The following is a 23,071-nucleotide window of genomic DNA, read 5'->3' as shown; positions in this document are numbered from 1 at the left end:
GTATATTCATCAGAGGACTGGAAGTGGATCCAGCATGCCCAGATAGAGGTGACCCTAGAAGGGGAGCCGTGACAAATGGAAATGAGCTCTTCCATCTCTGCAACCATTGATGGTATATCAGAGCTGACACCAGAAGTGGCTCCATCACCTGAGGTGGTGTCACAGAACTGCATGGCGGCTGACTATCCCTCGGAAGCTCAAGGTGGAGTCTACAAACTGGTGTCACATAGAGAGTGTTGTCCATTTATATGAGAACATGAGGATCTGAGAAGGAGATATCTACACAAGGTAAAGGAGATCCAACAGGCACCTGGGTGGGGGAAGTTGGATCCAATGTTTTTGGATGGGCTGAGCTGGAACTTGGTGGGTTTGCTGCTTAAGCCTTTAGATGTTACTAATAGTTCTGATAGTAATTCTACACATTGCTGGGATTTCTCTCGCTGCCAGAGTGGAGTTGGCCTCCACTGAACAAGGCTCATTTTAGGCCTTCAGCCTGGACATAGTTACATAACTACTCTGATAGAAAGAAGACACAAGTCCATCCAATTCCACCAATAGAGGAGGGGAGGGGACACACACATAGAAACCCTCCATATACACGATCCTATACCCACAGCTCATCCAGAGGAAGGAAAATCCAATCTGCTCAAACAAAGGAAAATCATTCCTTCCTGACCCCCCGAGAGGCAATCGGATATTCCCGGGATCACCTTCCCTATAAATGTTCTATCCAGTTATATTCTGTGTATCCAAGAAAGGATCCAGGACTTCTGTAACGCAATCCACCAAAAACACAGCAAGGGCAGCGAGGGGGGAGGGGGCTTAGATATGCTGAAGCACCCCCATAATTCCCTCAGCACCCCCATAGATCCCCCAGCACCCCCATAATTCCCCCAGCACCCCCATAGATCCCCCATGGTCACAGTCAGGTCTTGAATATCTCTTTTTGTGTATCAGTTGCCCAGAACTGGGAGTATTGTAGATCCCAGACAGGGGACTTTGTCCTGATGTGCGGAGGGATCCAGTGGCTCAGAACTGCAGACCCCGATGCTGTGGTTCTAGTTGTGGCTGCAGGGACCCCGGTGGATTGCTATCTCCCTGTGCCCAGAAGAAGTCCTCTGAGGTCCTCGGGGTGAAGTGGTCACACCGGGAGGAGGATTGCAGCTGCCGGCATCCTCCCCATATCACAATGATCAGCCGGAGATTCAGCAGCTATACAGCCACTCCATCCCTTCCACAATTGGAGGAAGGGGGTCCCCCCATCCCACTGTCCCCTTTCCTGGCCCCTCCCATCCCACCGGGGAGCCGGGACTCATCCAACTGGTGGCATCCTGAGCACTGAGCAGACACAGAGGAACTGACGTTGTCCCTCCTTCTCTGTGACATCAGAACCCGGAACCAACCAGGATTCCATCCCTTCCACTTCTGCTTTGGTGACAACCTGTTAGTGGCTTGTCCAGCATGCCATCCAAGCCGTGCCACTTTTCTCCGATGCTTTGGAGGCCAGAGGAGAGGTCTAGGATCTCATAGAGGCCACACCTCTCCATAAAGAGGACCTGTCCCAGCCCATGATATCACCAGGTGAGCTGTTCATCCCGTGTCCTAGCAAGAGAGTTACCACCATCCAAAATAAAGGGGCGTGTTAGAGAGAAACCAATCCTAAAAGGAATGAGTGACTCCACCCCCTGTGCTCATACATGTAGGTCCCGCCCACAAATGTACACAGTGGTGGAACACCGCACTCACACATGTAGGTCCCGCCCACACATGTACACAGTGATGTCCCCGCCCACACATGTACACAGTGATGTCCCCGCTTTCACACATGTAGGTCCCGCCCACACATGTACACAGTGATGTCCCCGCACTCACACATGTAGGTCCCGCCCACACATGTACACAGTGATGTCCCCGCACTCACACATGTAGGTCCCGCCCACAAATGTACACAGTGGTGGAACACCGCACTCACACATGTAGGTCCTGCCCACACATGTACACAGTGATTGCCCCCCGCATCCACGCATGTAGGTCCCGCCCACACAGTGATTGACCCCCGCACTCATGCATGTAGGTCTCGCCCACACAGTGATGCCCCCCCGCACTCACACATGAAGGTCCCGGCCCACACATGTACACAGTGATGGCCCCCCGCACTCACACATGTAGGTCCCGCCCACACAGTGATGGCCCCCCGCACTCACGCATGTAGGTCCTGCCCACACATGTACACAGTGATGGCCCCCTGCACTCACACATGTAGGTCCCGCCCACACATGTACAGTGATGGCCCCCCGCACTCACACATGTAGGTCTCGCCCACACATGTACACAGTGATGGCCCCCTGCACTCACACATGTAGGTCCCGCCCACACATGTACAGTGATGGCCCCCCGCACTCACACATGTAGGTCCCGCCCACACATGTACAGTGATGGCCCCCCGCATTCACACATGTAGGTCCCGCTTACACATGTACAGTGATGGCCCCCCGCATTCACACATGTAGGTCCCGCCCACACATGTACACAATGATGGTCCCCGCACTCATACATGTAGGTCCCACCCACACATGTACAGTGATGGCCCCCCGCACTCACACATGTAGGTCCCGCCCATCACATGTACACAGTGATGGCCCCCCGCACTCACACATGTAGGTCCCGCCCCCACATGTCAGGGGTCTCCAGGAACATCATGGGTCTGTCAGCAGACCTCCTGTGTGACTCCAATCTGGGGCCCTGGAAAGGCGTTTCATGCGTGTCCTATGGAGATTTCATGGACGCACTTTGCGGGTGATCACAGGCGTGTGCAATGTGAAGGCGTGACATGTGTGTGCAGAAAATGGCGGATTATTCCGTGTCGGTGTGACTAAAATCCAGGAAATAGAGATTTTCCGGAAAAGTGCGCCAATCCCGTGTGACATAAAACATTGCCACGCCCACCATTTTATTCTCTATGGTTCCTGCATAAAAACATGGAATCATGCCTGCCCCCCTAGGGGAGGGGTTATATGGGGGCGGGGCCAGTGGAAGCTCTGTGATTGGCTGTGGGGGGGTCGGTCGGCTCTGAGGACACTTTCCAGCTCTCGGGATGTTGGCTTTGCTCAGCTGTCTACACAATTCTGAAGAGGGGCAGTAATATACTGCAAGAGAGGCTTTACCGCCCCCCACTGCAGTCTGACCACAGAACGGGGGCAGCACAGGGTCCCCCCACTTCCCATAGACTTCTCTTATGTCCCCCGTTTTTGGTGCCTTCTCTGAAAGTTCACCAAAGATGCCGCATGCAGGACTGCGGGGGAGGGGGGGTCAGAAAACGCACCAAAAACATGATGTCATAGAAGTCTATGGGGCGTACACTGGGCAGACCGCAGGGCTCAGTGTGAAAGCATTCTTATGTTTCTCCATGAAGGTCTACGGGCCGGCTCACACTTGCTTTGCCCTCTGAAGAATGATCTGGTTTTGGATCGCTCTTCAGAGGGCACATTACAGGCAGGGAGGTGTCATTATATGGCCTCCTCACCTTCTGCTTGAATCCCTTCAGCCCCGCCCTGGCCTACCACACCCGCCCCATTCCCTGGAATCGGTGACATTGGCTGGGCCCGCTGATAGTGACAGTGGTGTCATTCCTGCCGCCGCACATAGACCCCCCTAGCTGAAAGGGGGGAGCAGGTCCATGGAGGTATAAGTGTGGCTCAGCCTTGGGGTATTACCGTCCCCCAACAAGCCCTGACTGTCCTGTCCCCATAATACAGCCCAGCCCATTCTCTGCTCTCCCCTCCCCCTCCCCCATACACTCTTCTCTTCTCCCGGACTGATCCCGCCATGTTTTCTCTGTTCTCATACACGGTACAATCTGATTGGACGATCTCTTCTAGAATGACGGAAACTGTGTAATATGAGGACAAAGCTCAGCCAATCATTGTCTTCATATCCAATCTGGCCTGTCCTTGTCCAATCAGATTGTACCGTGTATGGTCCCCTCTCATCCCCCACAGTCTCTATGAAGCCTGAACACAGGCCCCTCCCATTCTGTCATCATTCCATTACCATCCCCTGTACAGAAATGGGGGGCGTCTAGCAGGCGGTACTGCTCACCACAGGACATGCTTTCCTCCCAGTGACACCACGAACACAGGACATTTCTTTCCTTCCAGTGACACCACCAACACGGGACATGTCTTTCCTTCCAGTGACACCACCAACACGGGGCATTTCTTTCCTTCCAGTGACACCACCAACACGGGACATGTCTTTCCTTCCAGTGACACCACCAACACGGGACATTTCTTTCCTTCCAGTGACACCACCAACACAGGACATTTATTTCCTTCCAGTGACACCACCAACACAGGACATTTATTTCCTTCCAGTGACACCACCAACACGGGACATTTCTTTCCTTCCAGTGACACCACCAACACAGGACATTTATTTCCTTCCAGTGACACCACCAACATGGGACATTTCTTTCCTTGCAGTGACACCACCAACACAGGACATTTCTATCCTTCCAGTGACACCACCAACACAGGACATTTCTATCCTTCCAGTGACACCACCAACACAGGACATTTCTATCCTTCCAGTGACACCACCAACACAGGACATTTCTTTCCTTCCAGTGACACCACCAACACAGGACATTTCTATCCTTCCAGTGACACCACCAACACAGGACATTTCTATCCTTCCAGTGACACCACTAACACAGGACATTTATTTCCTTGCAGTGACACCACCAACACAGGACATTTCTTTCCTTCTAGTGACACCACCAACACAGGACATTTCTTTCTGCTGATTGTCTCTCTGTGGAAACCAATCATTCCCATCCAGGACTCTCAGGGTTTTCTCTATGGAAGAAACAAATACAGAGAGAGGTGGGCTGAGAGAGAACTCCGCTTCTTTCAGTGTTTATGAGACAGAACCGGGAACTCGGGAAATGAATCGTCCAGCGTCAGTTATATTTATTTTCTGTTAATTCTCCCACCAGAAGGATGGAGGCGCTGCTCTATGGAGATCCATTCAATCATCTCTCGCTTTCTTTCCCTCTCAATTCAATGAGCTTTATTGGCAGGAACAAATGACATTGTAGCATTGCCAAAGCAGTTTGTATGGGAAGAGGGGAAATATAAAGGGGGAGGGGTCCATGGGAAGGATTATGAAGTCCTCAGTGTTTCATGTCCCTCTCAGTCTGTGGCATGGTGTCACATGTGGTGCAGCTCTTTCCCCCATTGGCTCCTCTTCTCCCAGTAGAATTTGGAGTTTCCTCCTTTCTTCTATAGAAGTGAAGTCCGGGATGAGAGCGGAGAGTCTCTGGAAGTGAGTGTCCCTCACTGATGAGTACTTGGGGCCCCGTACTGTCCTCCTCCCTCTCTCCTCCCCAGGTCCCAGAGGATGGCGGCCCATTCACAAAGTGCAGTGCGATTGGCCCATGAGCAGGAGGAAACCGGCTGTGGGGAGTCATGAGATACGTGCAGTTCCTGGTGTGACCGGAGCCTGACCGGGAAAACGTTTATCTGGGGTGACGTTTGGGGACAATGTGATCAGTGACACCCACTTATGTCTGATCTCACTATTACTTTTTTATCCGAGTTTTCACTTCAATACGGAAATAATGTGAAATCTGAGGGAAATCTGAGAGCCATATGAAGACTTTGGGCCGTTCTATTGTCTGTTCATATGTCTGTGTGTACATCACACCGAAAAGAGGGACATTTACAGGGCAAAGAGGGACAGAGAAATATGGTGTCACACAAGGGAGAGTGATGGGAGATATGATCAAATACAATCTCATTACCTCCTCTGCTCACACTTCCAGCAATGTCTCCTCTATAATTCCTCCCACATGGAGCTTCCTGTCTGTGCCTGACATCACTTCCTGTCTGTGCCTGACATCACTTCCTGTCTGTGCCTGAAATCACTTCCTGTGTGTGCCTGACCTCACTTCCTGTCTGTGCGTGACATCGCTTCCTGTGTGTGCCTAACCTTACTTCCTGTCTGTGCCAGCCATCCCTTCCTGTCTGTGCCTGACATCACTTCCCGTCTGTGCTAGACCTCACTTCCTGTCTGTGCCTGACATCACTTCCTGTCTGTGCCTGACATCACTTCCTGTGTGTGCCTGATGTCACTTCCTGTGTGTGCCTAACCTCACTTCCTGTCTGTGCCAGCCATCCCTTCCTGTCTGTGCCTGACATCACTTCCCATCTGTGCTAGACCTCACTTCCTGTCTGTGCCTGACATCACTTCCTGTCTGTGCCTGACATCCCTTCCTGTCTGTGCCTGACATCACTTCCCGTCTGTGCTAGACCTCACTTCCTGTCTGTGCCTGACATCACTTCCTGTCTGTGCCTGACATCACTTCCTGTCTGTGCCTGACATCACTTCCTGTGTGTGCCTGATGTCACTTCCTGTCTGTGCCCGACATCCCTTCCTGTCCTTGCCTGACATCACTTCCGGTGTGTGCCTGATGTCACTTCCTGTCTGTTCCTGATCTCACTTCCTGTCTGTGCCAGACCTCACTTCTTGTCTGTGCCTGAGGTCACTACCTGTCTGTGCCCGACGTCACTTCCTGTCTGTTCCTGATGTCACTTCCTTTCTGTGCCTGACCTCACTTTCTGTGTGTGCCTGACATCACTTCCTGTGTGTGCCTGACATCACTTCCTGTCTGTGCCTGACACCACTTCCTGTCTGTGCCTGACCTCACTTCCTGTCTCTGTATATGTGTGATCACCACCTTGTGGAGCTCAGAAAAACGGCATCCTGAGAAATGTAAGAAAATGAAACCAAACTGTACGATGACAGGAAGATTTATTACCTACTTCAGCTCCGGAATGTTTTACCCCCTTCATGATAAGGGTTTTTTTTATTTTGCTTTTCAGCACTGCACTACTTTAACTGACAATTGTGTGGTCATGCTACACTGTACACAAGTTTCACTGATATAAATAGAGCTTTCTATTGGTGATATTTGATCACCACTGGGGGGGGGGGGGATATTTTTTAATTTTGAAAACAAATGATATCTTCTACTTTGTTATAAAACATATCCCATAAAATCAGATTTCTTCATACATGTAGTACAACGTGTATTCTGCTCCGTGTCTTTGGTAGAAGCATAGCTGAATCCGTGGATATTGATTGGTTTGTGTGAAGTTATGGCGTCTACAAACTATGGGATATAGAATGGAATTTATGCAGCTTTTACGTCGCTGTTACTTTCTGACTGCCGATCACATTTCTTGAGGCAGTAAAATGCCCGGACCTTACAAACATCCCCAAATGTCCCCTTTATGGGAAGGATACATCCCAAGGTATGTGCTGAGAGGCATGTTGTGTCCATGGAACATTTACAGTTATTGCCATAAGTTATTGGAAAATGAAAAACAAAATCTATTTACACCAAGTTGTCATTTAATGAGCTATTTCTGGCACACGCCATGGGGAGATGTGGAATTACACCCCAAAACACATTCTGCTACTTCTCCCCAGTATGAGGACACCCCAAGTGAGAGACTTTCTGGCAGCCTTGCCACATACAGGTCCCAAAATCCAATGACCACCTTAAGGAGGCTTAGGCAACCATCTTAGGGTGCCAGGATAGGGGGGTGGTAAAATATGAACATGCAGCCACTTGCTGGGGATTCAGATATTTAACAATGCTGCAGACATGTTATTTCCCCCCACACTCCCCACCGCTATACAGCCGGGAGTGTGAGGACTTTAGTAAATCTGAATGTCGGCTGTCATGTGGAAGTGATACAAGTGGCTGTGAAGCCGCCTATCATTCCCACACCCACCACTGAGATGTGCCCCTCCCCCTGACACCATGTGGGACAGCAGAGCCCGGTACTGTCATGGTGGGTGTCACTGGGAAGGACAGAGGGAGCTCAGCGGACCTCCTATACACAGACCAGGACGTGACATGTACATTGGGGTGCCTACATAGGAACACAGTGATCCCCACACACGTTACATATCAGCGCACACGCCGGAGGGAGAGCAATGATTGGAGCACCAGTGCTCCTGTGTAACTCTATACTGATGACCTGGAGGGGCTATTAAAGCGTTCCAAGTGCACACAGTGTTACGGCTTGACATGTTGGGAATCCCATTTCCTCGGCACAACCTCATCTTTTATATTTCACCAGAAAATAGGTCATGAATTGCATTTATGTGCTCAGAAATAAACGTTGCTATATTGTTCCTGAAATGTTGCCTTTCATAAACTGTTGTGCTAATATCATGTAACATAGAAAATGACAACTCCCAACATTGTATTATATAGGGTGTCTGCTATCAAAGAATACATCAGATTTGGGGTTTAGTGATCTTCAGGAATAAAATGATTTTTAAAAGGTGTAAACAAAGAACAAAAAATGTCCCCAGGACTCCATGGACCCCTTCATTCCACGCCATCTCCAGGAACCGGGAAACCATAGAGAAGCCAAGTGTCCCCCGACTTCCTCTCCAGGCTGGGATGTCACTCTGGTCGGGCGCCACCTACAGGGGAAGAAGCAGACTGCACCGGCCTACATCTGCTCTATGCTTTGTCTGATCAGGATGGCGGCCATTTCTACCTGAACACAGAGCGCCCTAAACACGAGGTAAACGTGGTGCAGCATTGAGCCCCGTCCAGCTGTAGTGTAGACTTTGACAGGCTGCAGGCAGCGGGGCTGGACGTTGTACCTGTGCCTACCAGGTGTATTATAATGACAGCATTGCACCCACAGGGGCCGGACCCCCCATGTACAAGGGGCCTAATAGATACCATCAGCTTGTGTCCAATTCCACCAGACTCCTGGAACTGGAAGAGGACATTTTTGGGGGGAAGTGTTGTAGAAGAACCCAGACCACGGTATTGTGCGGTGAAAATATCACCCAACTTTATTCATCATATATATGTGACACTTTAACAACAGAAGGAAAGAGATAGATTGTTTACATTTCAAGGATCTATTTATACCATTTATATCATCTATTATAAGAAATGATTAACATATGACACACCCCTCATTAATACCAGCCCCACCCACTTATGTAACCCTCAATCATGCTACACATTGTACATATCTCTGCACACACCAGAGGGAGAGGAATAACTCTAGGGCCATCATTCATGGTTCACTATATAAACTGATGACCTGTAAAGGCTTTTAAAGCGTCACCTATGGACAATTTTTGGTACTGAAGTTTGTCACCATTTCACAAGCACATGCCATTTTAAAGCTTGACATGTTTGGTATCTATATACTTGATGCCAACCTCATCTTTAATTTTTCTTCAAATTGGGTCATATATTGTGTTTTTCTGAACTGGAATTATTGTTAGTGTTTTTTTACTGAAAATATGCATTTCATAGACAGCTGCGCTAATATTGTGTGCCAAAAATTTTAACCACCACCATTTTATTCTCCAGGGTCTCTGCTTTCAGAAAATAAAACACAATATTTAGGGGGCTTTAAATAATCTTCTGTTCTAACAATGTGAATGTAATCATGTGCATAAACAAGCAAAATCAACTGGCAGCAAAACACACAACAGCAACAATGTATACAATTATCATCAAATCTATAGTAGCAACTAATGGCCTAAGAAGCAAAGCCACCATATTACTCAACCAAGTTCCAACTAAACCCATCCAAGAAAATGGATCCCACTTCCCCCCACCCAGGTGACTGTTGGAACTCCTGTAGATATCCCCTTCTGAGATCCTCATGATCTAATATAAATGTACAACACTCTCTGACACCAGTGTGTAGACTCTGCCTTGATCTTCTGAGAGATAGTCAGCCGCCATGCAGTTCTGTGACACCACCTTAGGTGATGGAGCCACTTCTGCTGTCAGCTCTGCTATACCATCAATGGTGTCATTGGTTATCTGATCCATGACTCAAGTACACCGGTTCATCTTACTTATCTTAGATTACTTAGATTCCCCATCCCGTCTATGAAGGGCTCACTGCATAAAACATCTCCACTCCAGAGAAAATGTTTCTTCTCACTGGAAGGCCAGGGGAGTATTGGGAGAAATTGAGGGTTTCCCTTACAGATATGGGGGAGGGGCAACATCACCTAAAGTACATCTATGGGTGGAATTGAAGGGAAGACATTTTAGGGTGCTCCTTCCACACAAGAAGCAATGTATCTGGAAGAACTAGGAATCCATTGGACCAATGGGGATTAAACATTCTGCAATACATTGAGACACCATGAAATGTTACTGGCCTGTGATTGGCTCTCCTATTGTTAGTGAAGTGAGATTCCCCTTGTCGGTGTCAATAATGGAAAGAAACCATGTGAAATGTTTCCCCCAAATCCAAAAAGGTGACCCCCTTGGGTAGGTAGCCATCCTACTATTCCTAAAAACTAAAAAACTAGTAGTTGGAAGTCAATATAAAGCACTTTATACTGTTTTTAATTGATTATATATATATGTACGGATTTTTTCTTTTTTCTATTTTTTGTATATGCATTTTGTAATAAATTTTGGATTAAACCTTATTGTTAAAAGTAAATGTGACCGACTTCCCTGTTGCCAATTACATGCACAGTCTATATAGCCGACGTATACAGGGTTGTTAAACAGTGGATATAACAGTTACATGTTTTCACACAAACAACATCACAATTAGCAACATTGTCTCAATTTGATCAATACAGCTGTCCGTAATGATAGCTATAAAGGTTTGGCCCCAAAAAGATGGCCGCAACCATACATACTTCAAGAAAATGGAGCCAAACTATTATAAAAGAAGTCCAGGCAAGGTAATTGTCCTATCACATCCCCCGGAAGAAGCCACGTGACCCTGTGGCGCAACGCGTTGGGGAGGGGCTTTGACGTCACCATGACAACCCAACTTCAGTAACGGCGGGTATAGACAGTGTGTGTAGACACACGGAGGAAGCCTGTCACATCCGCATTTAGCGGTTTTATCTATTACAAAGCGCATTGAAATGATTGACATGTGAGGTCATATAGAGGGCATTAAATAAATCTTTTTATTAAAACGATAAGGCACCAAATATCTCTTCTTTCTTCCACTATACTAACGAGGAGAAAAATAGGGAGATGGAGCCACATCCAGCATCAGAAGGAAGCAGAGATCATCATGTCCATACAAGCACATTAGAAGTGACCAATCCAGGAAAACCCAGGGGAGGTCCAAAGGATCTCATCAATACAAACCTCTTAAAAGCTGTGTCAGCCCAGCAATAGGCTAACAAGAAGGTGAGCCCATAAAAGGGTCAATATTCAAGCAAGGATTTATTTCTACAGTTCCTTATATACAGCAATTACTATTGTGGACACGAATAGAATACTCCGGTATTATTCATAGACTTTGGACACCATTTCATTTTTACATTCTTTTTCATCTTTTCATTTTCAAAATTTTGTGATTATATTTCATTTATATTTTTTATTTTTATTTATTTTTTTATTATTATTATTTTTTATATATTTTTCTATTATTCATAATTATTATTCATTTCTTATTTAAAAACAAAAAATCACACATATATATCCAGAAAATCTTTTTGCTGTACTTTATAAGGATTTCTCTTATTTTTTCATATGTGAATTATTCATGATAAAATCCAGCCAGTGTTTATTAATAACAATCTAATATATAATTTATATAGATATACCTTATTGTAGGGGCGCGGCCTATCTATTAACTTACATTTTATCATCCTACTATTCCTGATAGGAGTTTGTAGTCCCTGCTACTACAGGAAACATGCGGGCGATCATTTACACCTTTTACAGCAGGACAGTAAATATCAGAACACAATTCAAACATCAGACCAACAGCAGGAAGTCTGCTAACTGAATGTGTAATGCAATCTGTCATTAGCATTCCCAGAGTTCCCTCTGCAACATAGTTGTATCAGCTGTTGGTCCCGTCTGTAGATCTGTTATTTTCCCACCTTCTGTATCAGGGTGACAACCCTAATCATTCTGCAGGAACATTACACAGCAGCGTTGTCACCCTGTACAGGGAAGTCTTAGATAGATTATAAGTAAGACACACAACAAGTAAAGCCCAACTTCAGCTAACGCTTCTACAGCAGTTACAGCAACAGGTTCTCTATAAGGTCCAACCCCCCATATGAATGACAACTGACAGTTGTGAGCACCCCCAGCAGTGTTATAGGATTTGCCCCAACCCCTCCAACTGCCATTTTTCTCTAAAGACTTAGTCTTCTACAGGAAGTACAAAAAAAAAAAAACAATCTACTGGGAGGGACAACAAAAAATAATACAATAGGAGACTCAGAAAAGCAAAACCTGCTCTGCTAATGACAGATTTCATTATTAATGTCATTATTGATGTTGCCCATAGTTACACTTTGGTGCCAACGTTGTAATATTTCCAGGGAGAAGAAGTTTTCTTTACAAACTTTCCACCAAAAAGAGATGTGTGCACTCAGAGTGATTATTGTGAACCCCAATCAGAGGAATGTCAGTCCCCCGGAAGAAGTGGTAGGAATATGACCGCACACTCAGCACTTTGTAAGTTCAGATCTCTGGCAGTTGTATTGTGTGATTAGTCTATGGAGAGGAGTAATAGCTGGAAAGAGAAAACATGGAACAAGGATTTCTGATCTTCACCTGATGGAATCCCATTTGGCAGAACCACATGGAACACAAGTGGCCAGCTGGGCTTACGTTTTACTGCTGAATACATCCCCTAAATCAGCAGTAACTCAGTATTGGAAGGCCTGCATCAGCTTGGGATGTTGTTTTCTCACTGAACAGAGACTTCTTTCTAGCTGGTGTCACAGACACAGACCTGCCTGAAAGGTTGTCACCCATGAGATGATATCCTACAACCTCACAAACACCCCCTTTCCTCTCTATGATCACAATCTCATCACCTTCACAGTGTCCTCATCTTCAAACACTTATCCCTCCAATCAGCAATCACCTGCAGAAACCATCACAACTTGAACCCTTCTCCTTTCCACTCTGCAACTGACCAACTCTATGACAGAATCTCTCCCCTGTCCTGCCCTGACCTGGCCACTGCTGTCTACAACAGTTCACTTTCATCCACATTAGACTCACTTGCTCCTCTAACAACATGAAGCATCAGGCCCCGCCCATTACAACCTTGGCAGACTGACAACACCAGAGATCTTAAACGACATAGTCGTGTGCTGGAGTGAATGTGGCGTAAAACCAAATCTCACCAAGCATTCACCCGATATAAATCTGCTTTCTTCACATACAATTCCTCCCTCCATGCTACCAGACAAGCCTACTTTGTCACTCTCATCAATACCTTGTCATCCAGTCCTCGTCGTCTCTTCTCTACTTCTAACTCTCAACTTTCTCCACCTCCACCCAGTACCTCACTCACTGCTCACGAGATTGCAAATCATTTCAAAAACAAGACTGATGCAATTCATAGGAGCATCTCCACTGCACAGACATCCATCCCACTTAGCATACCCTATACTAAACCTCCCTCAACACTTTCCTCTTCTGACCTCGCTACTACCAAAGAGGTTACTAAGGTTCTCTCAGAAGCCCGTCTCACTACCTGCCCCCTGGATCCTGTCCCCTCACAACTACTACGGTCAGCCTCTTCTTCCATCCTATGCTCCCTCACTCACATCTTCAATCTCTCCCTCTCTACTGGTGCCTTCCCCTCCTCTCTAAAGCATGCGCACATCACTCCCATACTTAACAAGCCCTCCCTGGACCCCACCAACCTGAACAACTTAAGACCCATCTCCCTGCTGCCATTTACCTCTAAACTATTAGAACTCTTAGTCTAAAATCACCTGAGCTCCTACCTCACCGACAACAACCTTCTTGACCCTTTACAGTCTGGCTTTCCCTCACTACACTCCACTGAAACTGCCCTACTAAACCTCACTAATGATCTACTAACTGCTAAAACCAATGGCCACTACTCCATACTCATCCCAACCAATGGTCACTACTGCGTACTCATCCCAACCAATGGCCACTACTCCGTACTCATCCCAACCAATGGCCACTACTCCGTACTCATCCCAACCAATGGTCACTACTCCGTACTCATCCCAACCAATGGCCACTACTCCGTACTCATCCCAACCAATGGCCACTACTCCGTACTCATCCCAACCAATGGCCACTACTCCGTACTCATCCCAAACAATGGCCACTACTCCGTACTCATCCCAACCAATGGCCACTACTCCGTACTCATTGCAACCCATGGCCACTACTCCGTACTCATCCCAACCAATGATCACTACTCCGTACTCATCCTTACTCTTACTACATGACCTCTCTGCAGCTTTTGATATGGTTGACCATCCCCTCCTCCTCAAAAAACTCCACTCTCCTGGCCTCCAAGACTCTGTGCTCTCCTGGTTCTCCTCCTACCTATCACAGAGCTCATTCAGCATTACCTTTAACTCTGCCTCCTCCTTTTCACTCCCTCTTTCTGTAGGGGTCCCTCCAGGTTCTGTCCTTGGACACCTACTCTTCTCCATATACACCTCCTAACTTGGTCACTTGATAAACTCCCATGGCTTTAAGTACCATCTCTATCCTGATGACACACAAATCTATCTTTCTACCCCTCACCTCACCCCTTCAGTCTCCTCCTCACCTCGCCCCTTCAGTCTCCTCCTCACCTCACCCCTTCAGTCTCCTTTCGCATTACTACTCTACTAAGTGACATATCGGCATGGATGTCACTCCACTTCCTCAAACTCAATCTTTCCAAAACTGAGCTCTTTGTATTCCCCCCAGCCTGTGCCCCCTTCCCTGACTTCTCCATCAAGATCAATAACACAACCATCAGTCCCTCCCCTCATGCCAGGGTACTAGGTGTAATCCTAGACTTCCATCTGTCATTTCAGCCCCAAATCCAATCACTGTCCAAATCTTGTAGACTTCACCTCCACAACAGCTCCAAGATATGGCCGTTCTTAACCTCGGAAACCACTAAGCAACGTATTCACTCCCTTGTTATATCTCGCCTAGACTATTGTAACTCCCTCCTCATTGGCCGACCTCATTGCAGGCTATCCCCTCTTCAGTCTATCATGAATGCTGCTGATATCCACCTTACAAACCATTCTGTATCAGCCATCCCTATCTGCCAATCCCTCCACTGGCCTCCATTCAGTGTCCTCCACCAATCCCTCCACTGACCTCCATTCAGTGTCCTCCATCCCCCTCTGCCAATCCCTCCACTGGCCTCCATTCAGTGTCCTCCACCTCTCTTTGCCAATCCCTCCCCTGGCCTCCATTCAGTGTCCTCCACCAATCTCTCCACTGGCCTCCAATCAGTGTCCTCCATCCCCCTCTGCCAATCCCTCCACTGGCCTCCATTCAGTGTCCTCCACCTCTCTTTGCCAATCCCTCCCCTGGCCTCCATTCAGTGTCCTCCACCAATCCCTCCACTGGCCTCCATTCAGTGTCCTCCATCCCCCTCTGCCAATCCCTCCACTGGCCTCCATTCAGTGTCCTCCACCTCTCTTTGCCAATCCCTTCACTGGCCTCCACCCTCTCTGCCAATCCCTCCACTGGCCTCCACTAAGTGTCCTCCACCCCTCTCTGCCAATCCCTCCACTGGCCTCTATTCAGTGTCCTCCACAAATCCCTCCACTGGCCTCCATTCAGTGTCCTCCATCCCCCTCTGCCAATCCCTCCACTGGCCTCCATTCAGTGTCCTCCACCTCTCTTTGCCAATCCCTCCACTGGCCTCCACCCTCTCTGCCAATCCCTCCACTTGCCTCCACCCCTCTCTGCCAATCCCTTCACTGGCCTCCACTCAGTGTCCTCCACCCCTCTCTGCCAATCCCTCCGCTGACCTCCACTCAGTGTCCTCCACCCCTCTCTGCCAATCCCTCCACTGGCCTCCACTCAGTGTCCTCCACCCCTCTCTGCCAATCCCTTCACTGGCTTCCCATTGCCCAACGGAGAAAATTCAAAACACTAACAATAACATATAAAGCCATTTATAACTCCGCCCCAAATTACATCACCTATCTTGTCTCCAAATATCACCCAAACCGTACTCTCCGCTCCTAGCACGACCTCTTGCTCTCTAGCTCCCTTGTCTCCTCCTCCCATGCTCGTCTCCAAAGCTTCCCCCATCCTCTTGAACTCTCTACCCCAATTTATCAGACTATTGCCTCCTCTGCTCACTTTTAGGTGATTTCTGAAAACCTATATCTTCAGGGAAGCCTATCCTGCCCTCAGCTAATAATGGAATCTTCTACTCTTCCAACCAGTCCATCCCCCACAGTTACTACCTTTTGTACCACTAGCCCCTCCCTCCTAGATTGTAAGCTCTGAGGAGCAGGGCCCTCCTATCCCTCTTGTATTAAACTGTATGGTTACTGTATTGTCTCCCGTTATATTGTAAAGCGCTGAGCAAACTGTTGGCACCATATAAATCCTATATAATAACAATAATAATATCAATGAGAGATGAAATGTGGAAAGAAGGCATTGATAATGGGAGAGGAGATGGAACAGGTAATGGGAGGAGTGGACAAGGTGGGCTTAGCTGGAGACCTCAAGCCTGGCTGATGATGTATCAATAGTCAGAAGAACCTGGAATGGACTCTCCCACTGAGGCTTCAGAGACTTGGTAAGATAATAGACCCCATCCTAGTCTCTGGTACTGAGGCAATGTTGGTCATGTATTACCTCAGGATCCAGAAATGAAGAAAATGCTTGGAAACACAACTCAGTTGGTGTATCATGAAAATGCATTGCATGTACATTCAAAGCTCCATGATAAAGATGATAATCATGAGGGAAGCTGTTCAGTTATTGATGCTTATCTTAAAACAAATTGTCAAGCGATAAAATATTCAAATCCCTTCTAGTTGTGTATTGATGGAGATAAGCACTAAACTCAGTTCATCCGATCATTACATTCCAGTTTGCTCAGATTTTAGTTTGTTTCTTCTAAAGTAGCATTTTATCTTCTCCCTTCTTCTCTAGCTTGTGGGATGACATTGTGGATGTGAAACTAACTTGTGACACCTGAAACTTATTTAATATTCCTTTTTTCCAGAATATAATCTATGCTGAAATTTGTGAATCCTCCGGTGATAGATTAGACCGGCATTAACTGAAAAAGTTTTGTCACATTGAGAGCATTAAAATGACTTCTCTCCAGTGTGACTCCTCTGGTGTCTGATAAGATCTGACTTCCGTGTAAAAGCTTTCTCACATTCAGAACACTGATATGGCTTCTCTCCAGTGTGAATTCTCTGGTGTCTGGTAAGATCTGACTTCACTGTAAAAGTTTTATCACATTCAGAACATTGATATGGCTTCTCTCCAATGTGACTCCTCTGGTGTGTGATAAGACTTGACTTCTGAGTAAAAGCTTTATCACATTTAAAACACGGATATGACTTCTCTCCAGTGTGACTCCTCTGGTGTGTGATAAGATGTGACTTCACTGTAAAAGCTTTATCACATTCAGAACACTGATATGACCTTTGTCCAGTGTGAAGCCTCTGGTGTGTGATAAGACTTGACATCTGTGTAAAAGCTTTATCACATCCAGAACACTGATATGGCTTCTGTCCAGTGTGAATCCTCTGGTGTCTATTAAGATATGACTTCACTGTAAAAGTTTTATCACATTCATAACACTGATATGGCTTCTCTCCAGTGTGAATCCTCATGTGTTTAATAAGATCTGACTTCCGTGTAAAAGCTTTATCACATTCAGAACACTGATATGGCTTCTCTCCAGTGTGAACTCTTTGGTGTATTATAAGGGATGTCTTGCGTGTCAAAGTTTTGCCACATTCAGAACAATGATATGGCTTCTCTCCCTTGCAAGCCTTGTGGTGTGTGATATATTTTCTCTCCATTGTAAAATCTACAAACAAGAAGTATGAAATGACTCCTCTTATGTATACTGGGGTTGGACTTTATTGTAAAGCCATTGTCACTTCCAGAACACTGAAATTACTTTTCTCCTGCTGGATCAATGTGGAAGAGGATCCAAACCATGACTTTTAGAACACAGATATGACTTGTATCCCGTGTGAATCCTCCAGTGAACTGCAGTAAAGACTTTCAGTCAATTAAGACACCCATGTGTTTTATTTTCCATGTGACTCAGCTGTATTCATGAAGACAAAAAAGTTCCAAAAACCTGGTTCATCAATCTACCTGTAGAGAAAGAAAGAAGAAAGAAGGAATATTGAATACCAACATTATAATACTGGTCATATCGCTCCACTTTTTGAATATCTCCAAAACACGTATCAAATCCCAACATCACCGCTACAAGTGGGGTCAAAGGGGAAATCCCTCCTGTCCTAGCTGAAGAATTGAGCTGGGGTCCTGAAAGCTCTATGCAAAAGAAATGACTGAGTTTCTGTGAAGAGGACAGAGAGATGAGAGGTATGGAGGTCAAAATCATCTCCCACCACTTTCTCTTATTTCCTCTGACTGTTTTCCATTTCTTTCTATAAGTCTTCGGTAAGAGTCAAAAGACTGGAATAAATAGATGAGAGATCATGCCTTTCCCACTGGTGCCATCTGAAGCCCATTAAGAAGTGTGAGAGTGATGTGAAATCTGTATCTGATGGAAGTAGCAACCGATGGATGGGATCTAATGTGTCTACTAAGTCCCACCTGGTAAGATGCTGAAGTTGGGCAGCTATAAAATAAAGTCTAACATTTGGTATTGCTGGGCCTCCTTGGTCTTCACCATACTGTAGAGTAGTGAGTTTGATTCTAGCTGACGGCTTCTTCTAAATGAGTTCCCCAAACTGGGAGTCTATACTGGAGAACCACCTACGAGGTGTCCACATGGGAGAATTGTGGAGTATATAGAGGAATTGTGGGGTCCATATCTTCTCTTGTTAATAGATGTTATTGGAAAGAGATAATAGTTTTACAAGGAGCTCATAATGTGATTGCAGGACTCAACAACAGTGTCAGGGAAGATCGCCGCGGCGCACGAATCTGCGCATGCGCAGGATCATGACAAGGCATACAGGAAGGCGGGCACTAGGACCCAGGCGCACCTGTCACCAATGACGGCGCTGGGCAGGCACTAGGACCCAGGCATGCCTATCGGTGCCGGGCGGGCTATTTAAACGGGCCACTGCAGGATCCAAATTGCCGTATGGTCTTATTCCTTTGCCTGTGATTCCTGATAGAGATGAGCGAAGTATTCAAAAATTCGATTCGGCTGATTCGGCGAATGCGAGGAATAAATTTGATTTGATGCGAATATATTCGCTGCGAATTTAAGTTATAAAAAGGGTGTTTCTAGGCTTCAGAGAACCTTTATATTAGTGCAGAACACTGTACCTTTAATTTAAATGCCCTTGGAGTCTGCTGGGGAAGAGAAATAATACTGTCAGTCAGTATGACATGCAGATGAGTGCCGTCGATCTTAGAATCACCGCACACTTCACTCATTTGGGCAGTCACGGGGCCAAAACCAGAGTGTGGAGCCACAGTGTGGCGATGGAGGCAGCAGCAATGGGAGGCCATACAGCACCCAACGAAAAAATGGAACCCACCAGCAGTGTGAGGAGACCTGAAAGTGGCACATGGCAGAGTGTGGCGATGGAGACAGCAGCAATGGGAGGCCGTACAGGGACCCATGAGACACTCTGGACCTGGCAGCAGCATGAGGAGGCGGTACAGGGGCCCATGACAGATTACGGGCCTGGCAGCAGCATGAGGAGTCGGTACGGGGGCCCGTGGCAGATTACGGGCCTGGCAGCAGCAATGGGAGGCCCGTAATCTGCCAGCACCCTATGACAAAATGGAACCCACCAGCAGTGTGAGGAGACCTGAAAGTGGCACATGGCAGAGTGTGGCGATGGAGACAGCAGCAATGGGAGGCCGTACAGGGACCCATGACACACTCTGGACCTGGCAGCAGCATGAGGAGGCGGTACAGGGGCCCATGACAGATTACGGGCCTGACAGCAGCATGAGGAGTCGGTACGGGGGCCCATGGCAGATTAAGGGCCTGGCAGCAGCAATGGGAGGCCCGTAATCTGCCAGCACCCTATGACAAAATGGAACCCACCAGCAGTGTGAGGAGACCTGAAAGTGGCACATGGCAGAGTGTGGCGATGGAGACAGCAGCAATGGGAGGCCGTACAGGGACCCATGACACACTCTGGACCTGGCAGCAGCATGAGGAGGCGGTACAGGGGCCCATGACAGATTACGGGCCTGGCAGCAGCATGAGGAGGCGGTACAGGGGCCCATGGCAGATTACGGGCCTGGCAGCAGCAATGGGAGGCCCGTAATCTGCCAGCACCCTATTACAAAATGGAACCCACCAGCAGTGTGAGGAGACCTGAAAGTGGCACATGGCAGAGTGTGGCGATGGAGACAGCAGCAATGGGAGGCCGTACAGGGACCCATGAGACACTCTGGACCTGGCAGCAGCATGAGGAGGCGGTACAGGGGCCCATGACAGATTACGGGCCTGGCAGCAGCATGAGGAGTCGGTACGGGGGCCCATGGCAGATTACGGGCCTGGCAGCAGCAATGGGAGGCCCGTAATCTGCCAGCACCCTATGACAAATTGGAACCCACCAGCAGTGTGAGGAGACCTGAAAGTGGCACATGGCAGAGTGTGGCGATGGAGACAGCAGCAATGGGAGGCCGTACAGGGACCCATGAGAGACTCTGGACCTGGAAGCAGCATGAGGAGGCAGTACAGGGGCCCATGACAGATTACGGGCCTGGCAGCAGTATGAGGAGGCGGTACAGGGGCCCATGACAGATTACGGGCCTGGCAGCAGCATGAGGAGTCGGTACGGGGGCACATGGCAGAATACGGGCCTGGCAGCAGCAATGGAAGGCCCGTAATCTGCCAGCACCCTATGACAAAATGGAACCCACCAGCAGTGTGAGGAGACCTGAAAGTGGCACATGGCAGAGTGTGGCGATGGAGACAGCAGCAATGGGAGGCCGTACAGGGACCCATGACACACTCTGGACCTGGCAGCAGCATGAGGAGGCGGTACAGGGGCCCATGACAGATTACGGGCCTGGCAGCAGCAATGGGAGGCCCGTAATCTGCCAGCACCCTATGACAAATTAGAACCCACCAGCAGTGTGAGGAGACCTGAAAGTGGCACATGGCAGAGTGTGGCGATGGAGACAGCAACAATGGGAGGCCGTACAGGGACCCATGAGACACTCTGGACCTGGCAGCAGCATGAGGAGGCGGTACAGGGGCCCATGACAGATTACGGGCCTGGCAGCAGCATGAGGAGTCGGTACGGGGGCCCATGGCAGATTACGGGCCTGGCAGCAGCAATGGGAGGCCCGTAATCTGCCAGCACCCTATGACAAAATGGAACGCACCAGCAGTGTGAGGAGACCTGAAAGTGGCACATGGCAGAGTGTGGCGATGGAGACAGCAGCAATGGGAGGCCGTACAGGGACCCATGAGACACTCTGGACCTGGCAGCAGCATGAGGAGTCGGTACGGGGGCCCATGGCAGATTACGGGCCTGGCAGCAGCAATGGGAGGCCCGTAATCTGCCAGCACCCTATGACAAAATGGAACCCACCAGCAGTGTGAGGAGACCTGAAAGTGGCACATGGCAGAGTGTGGCGATGGAGACAGCAGCAATGGGAGGCCGTACAGGGACCCATGAGACACTCTGGACCTGGCAGCAGCATGAGGAGGCGGTACAGGGGCCCATGACAGATTACGGGCCTGGCAGCAGCATGAGGAGGCGGTACAGGGGCCCATGGCAGATTACGGGCCTGGCAGCAGCAATGGGAGGCCCGTAATCTGCCAGCACCCTATGACAAAATGGAACCCACCAGCAGTGTGAGGAGACCTGAAAGTGGCACATGGCAGAGTGTGGCGATGGAGACAGCAGCAATGGGAGGCCGTACAGGGACCCATGAGACACTCTGGACCTGGCAGCAGCATAAGGAGTCGGTACGGGGGCCCATGGCAGATTACGGGCCTGGCAGCAGCAATGGGAGGCCCGTAATCTGCCAGCACCCTATGACAAAATGGAACCCACCAGCAGTGTGAGGAGACCTGAAAGTGGCACATGGCAGAGTGTGGCGATGGAGACAGCAGCAATGGGAGGCCGTACAGGGACCCATGAGACACTCTGGACCTGGCAGCAGCATGAGGAGGCGGTACAGGGGTCCATGACAGATTACGGGCCTGGCAGCAGCATGAGGAGGCGGTACGGGGGCCCATGGCAGATTACGGGCCTGGCAGCAGCAATGGGAGGCCCGTAATCTGCCAGCACCCTATGACAAAATGGAACCCACCAGCAGTGTGAGGAGACCTGAAAGTGGCACATGGCAGAGTGTGGCGATGGAGACAGCAGCAATGGGAGGCCGTACAGGGACCCATGAGACACTCTGGACCTGGCAGCAGCATGAGGAGTCGGTACGGGGGCCCATGGCAGATTACGGGCCTGGCAGCAGCAATGGGAGGCCCGTAATCTGCCAGCACCCTATGACAAAATGGAACCCACCAGCAGTGTGAGGAGACCTGAAAGTGGCACATGGCAGAGTGTGGCGATGGAGACAGCAGCAATGGGAGGCCGTACAGGGACCCATGACACACTCTGGACCTGGCAGCAGCATGAGGAGGCGGTACAGGGACCCATGACAGATTACGGGCCTGGCAGCAGCATGAGGAGGCGGTACGGGGGCCCATGGCAGATTATGGGCCTGGCAGCAGCAATGGGAGGCCCGTAATCTGCCAGCACCCTATGACAAAATGGAACCCACCAGCAGTGTGAGGAGACCTGAAAGTGGCACATGGCAGAGTGTGGCGATGGAGACAGCAGCAATGGGAGGCCGTACAGGGACCCATGAGACACTCTGGACCTGGCAGCAGCATAAGGAGTCGGTACGGGGGCCCATGGCAGATTACGGGCCTGGCAGCAGCAATGGGAGGCCCGTAATCTGCCAGCACCCTATGACAAAATGGAACCCACCAGCAGTGTGAGGAGACCTGAAAGTGGCACATGGCAGAGTGTGGCGATGGAGACAGCAGCAATGGGAGGCCGTACAGGGACCCATGAGACACTCTGGACCTGGCAGCAGCATGAG

General features: G+C 48.7%; 1 protein-coding gene across 1 annotated transcript in view; it reads right to left on the bottom strand.

The window, feature by feature from the left end:
• Window positions 1-14,277: 14,277 nt before the first annotated feature.
• The window catches only part of LOC149451034 (uncharacterized), a 177,054-nt gene continuing 168,260 nt past the window's right edge, over window positions 14,278-23,071 (bottom strand). The window contains exon 2 of the mRNA XM_089691142.1: window positions 14,278-18,163. Coding sequence (XP_089547268.1) covers window positions 17,131-17,859 — 729 coding nt within the window. The 5' untranslated portion in view covers window positions 17,860-18,163 and the 3' untranslated portion in view covers window positions 14,278-17,130. The remainder of the gene's footprint in view (window positions 18,164-23,071) is intronic.

This window comes from Staurois parvus, unplaced genomic scaffold, assembly GCF_062004578.1.
Source record: "Staurois parvus isolate SC_StPar_1 unplaced genomic scaffold, SC_StPar_1.0 ptg000551l, whole genome shotgun sequence".
NCBI lineage: Eukaryota > Metazoa > Chordata > Amphibia > Anura > Ranidae > Staurois > Staurois parvus.
Note: the sequence above shows the minus strand (reverse complement) of the source record. Positions and strands in the feature narration are given on the sequence as shown.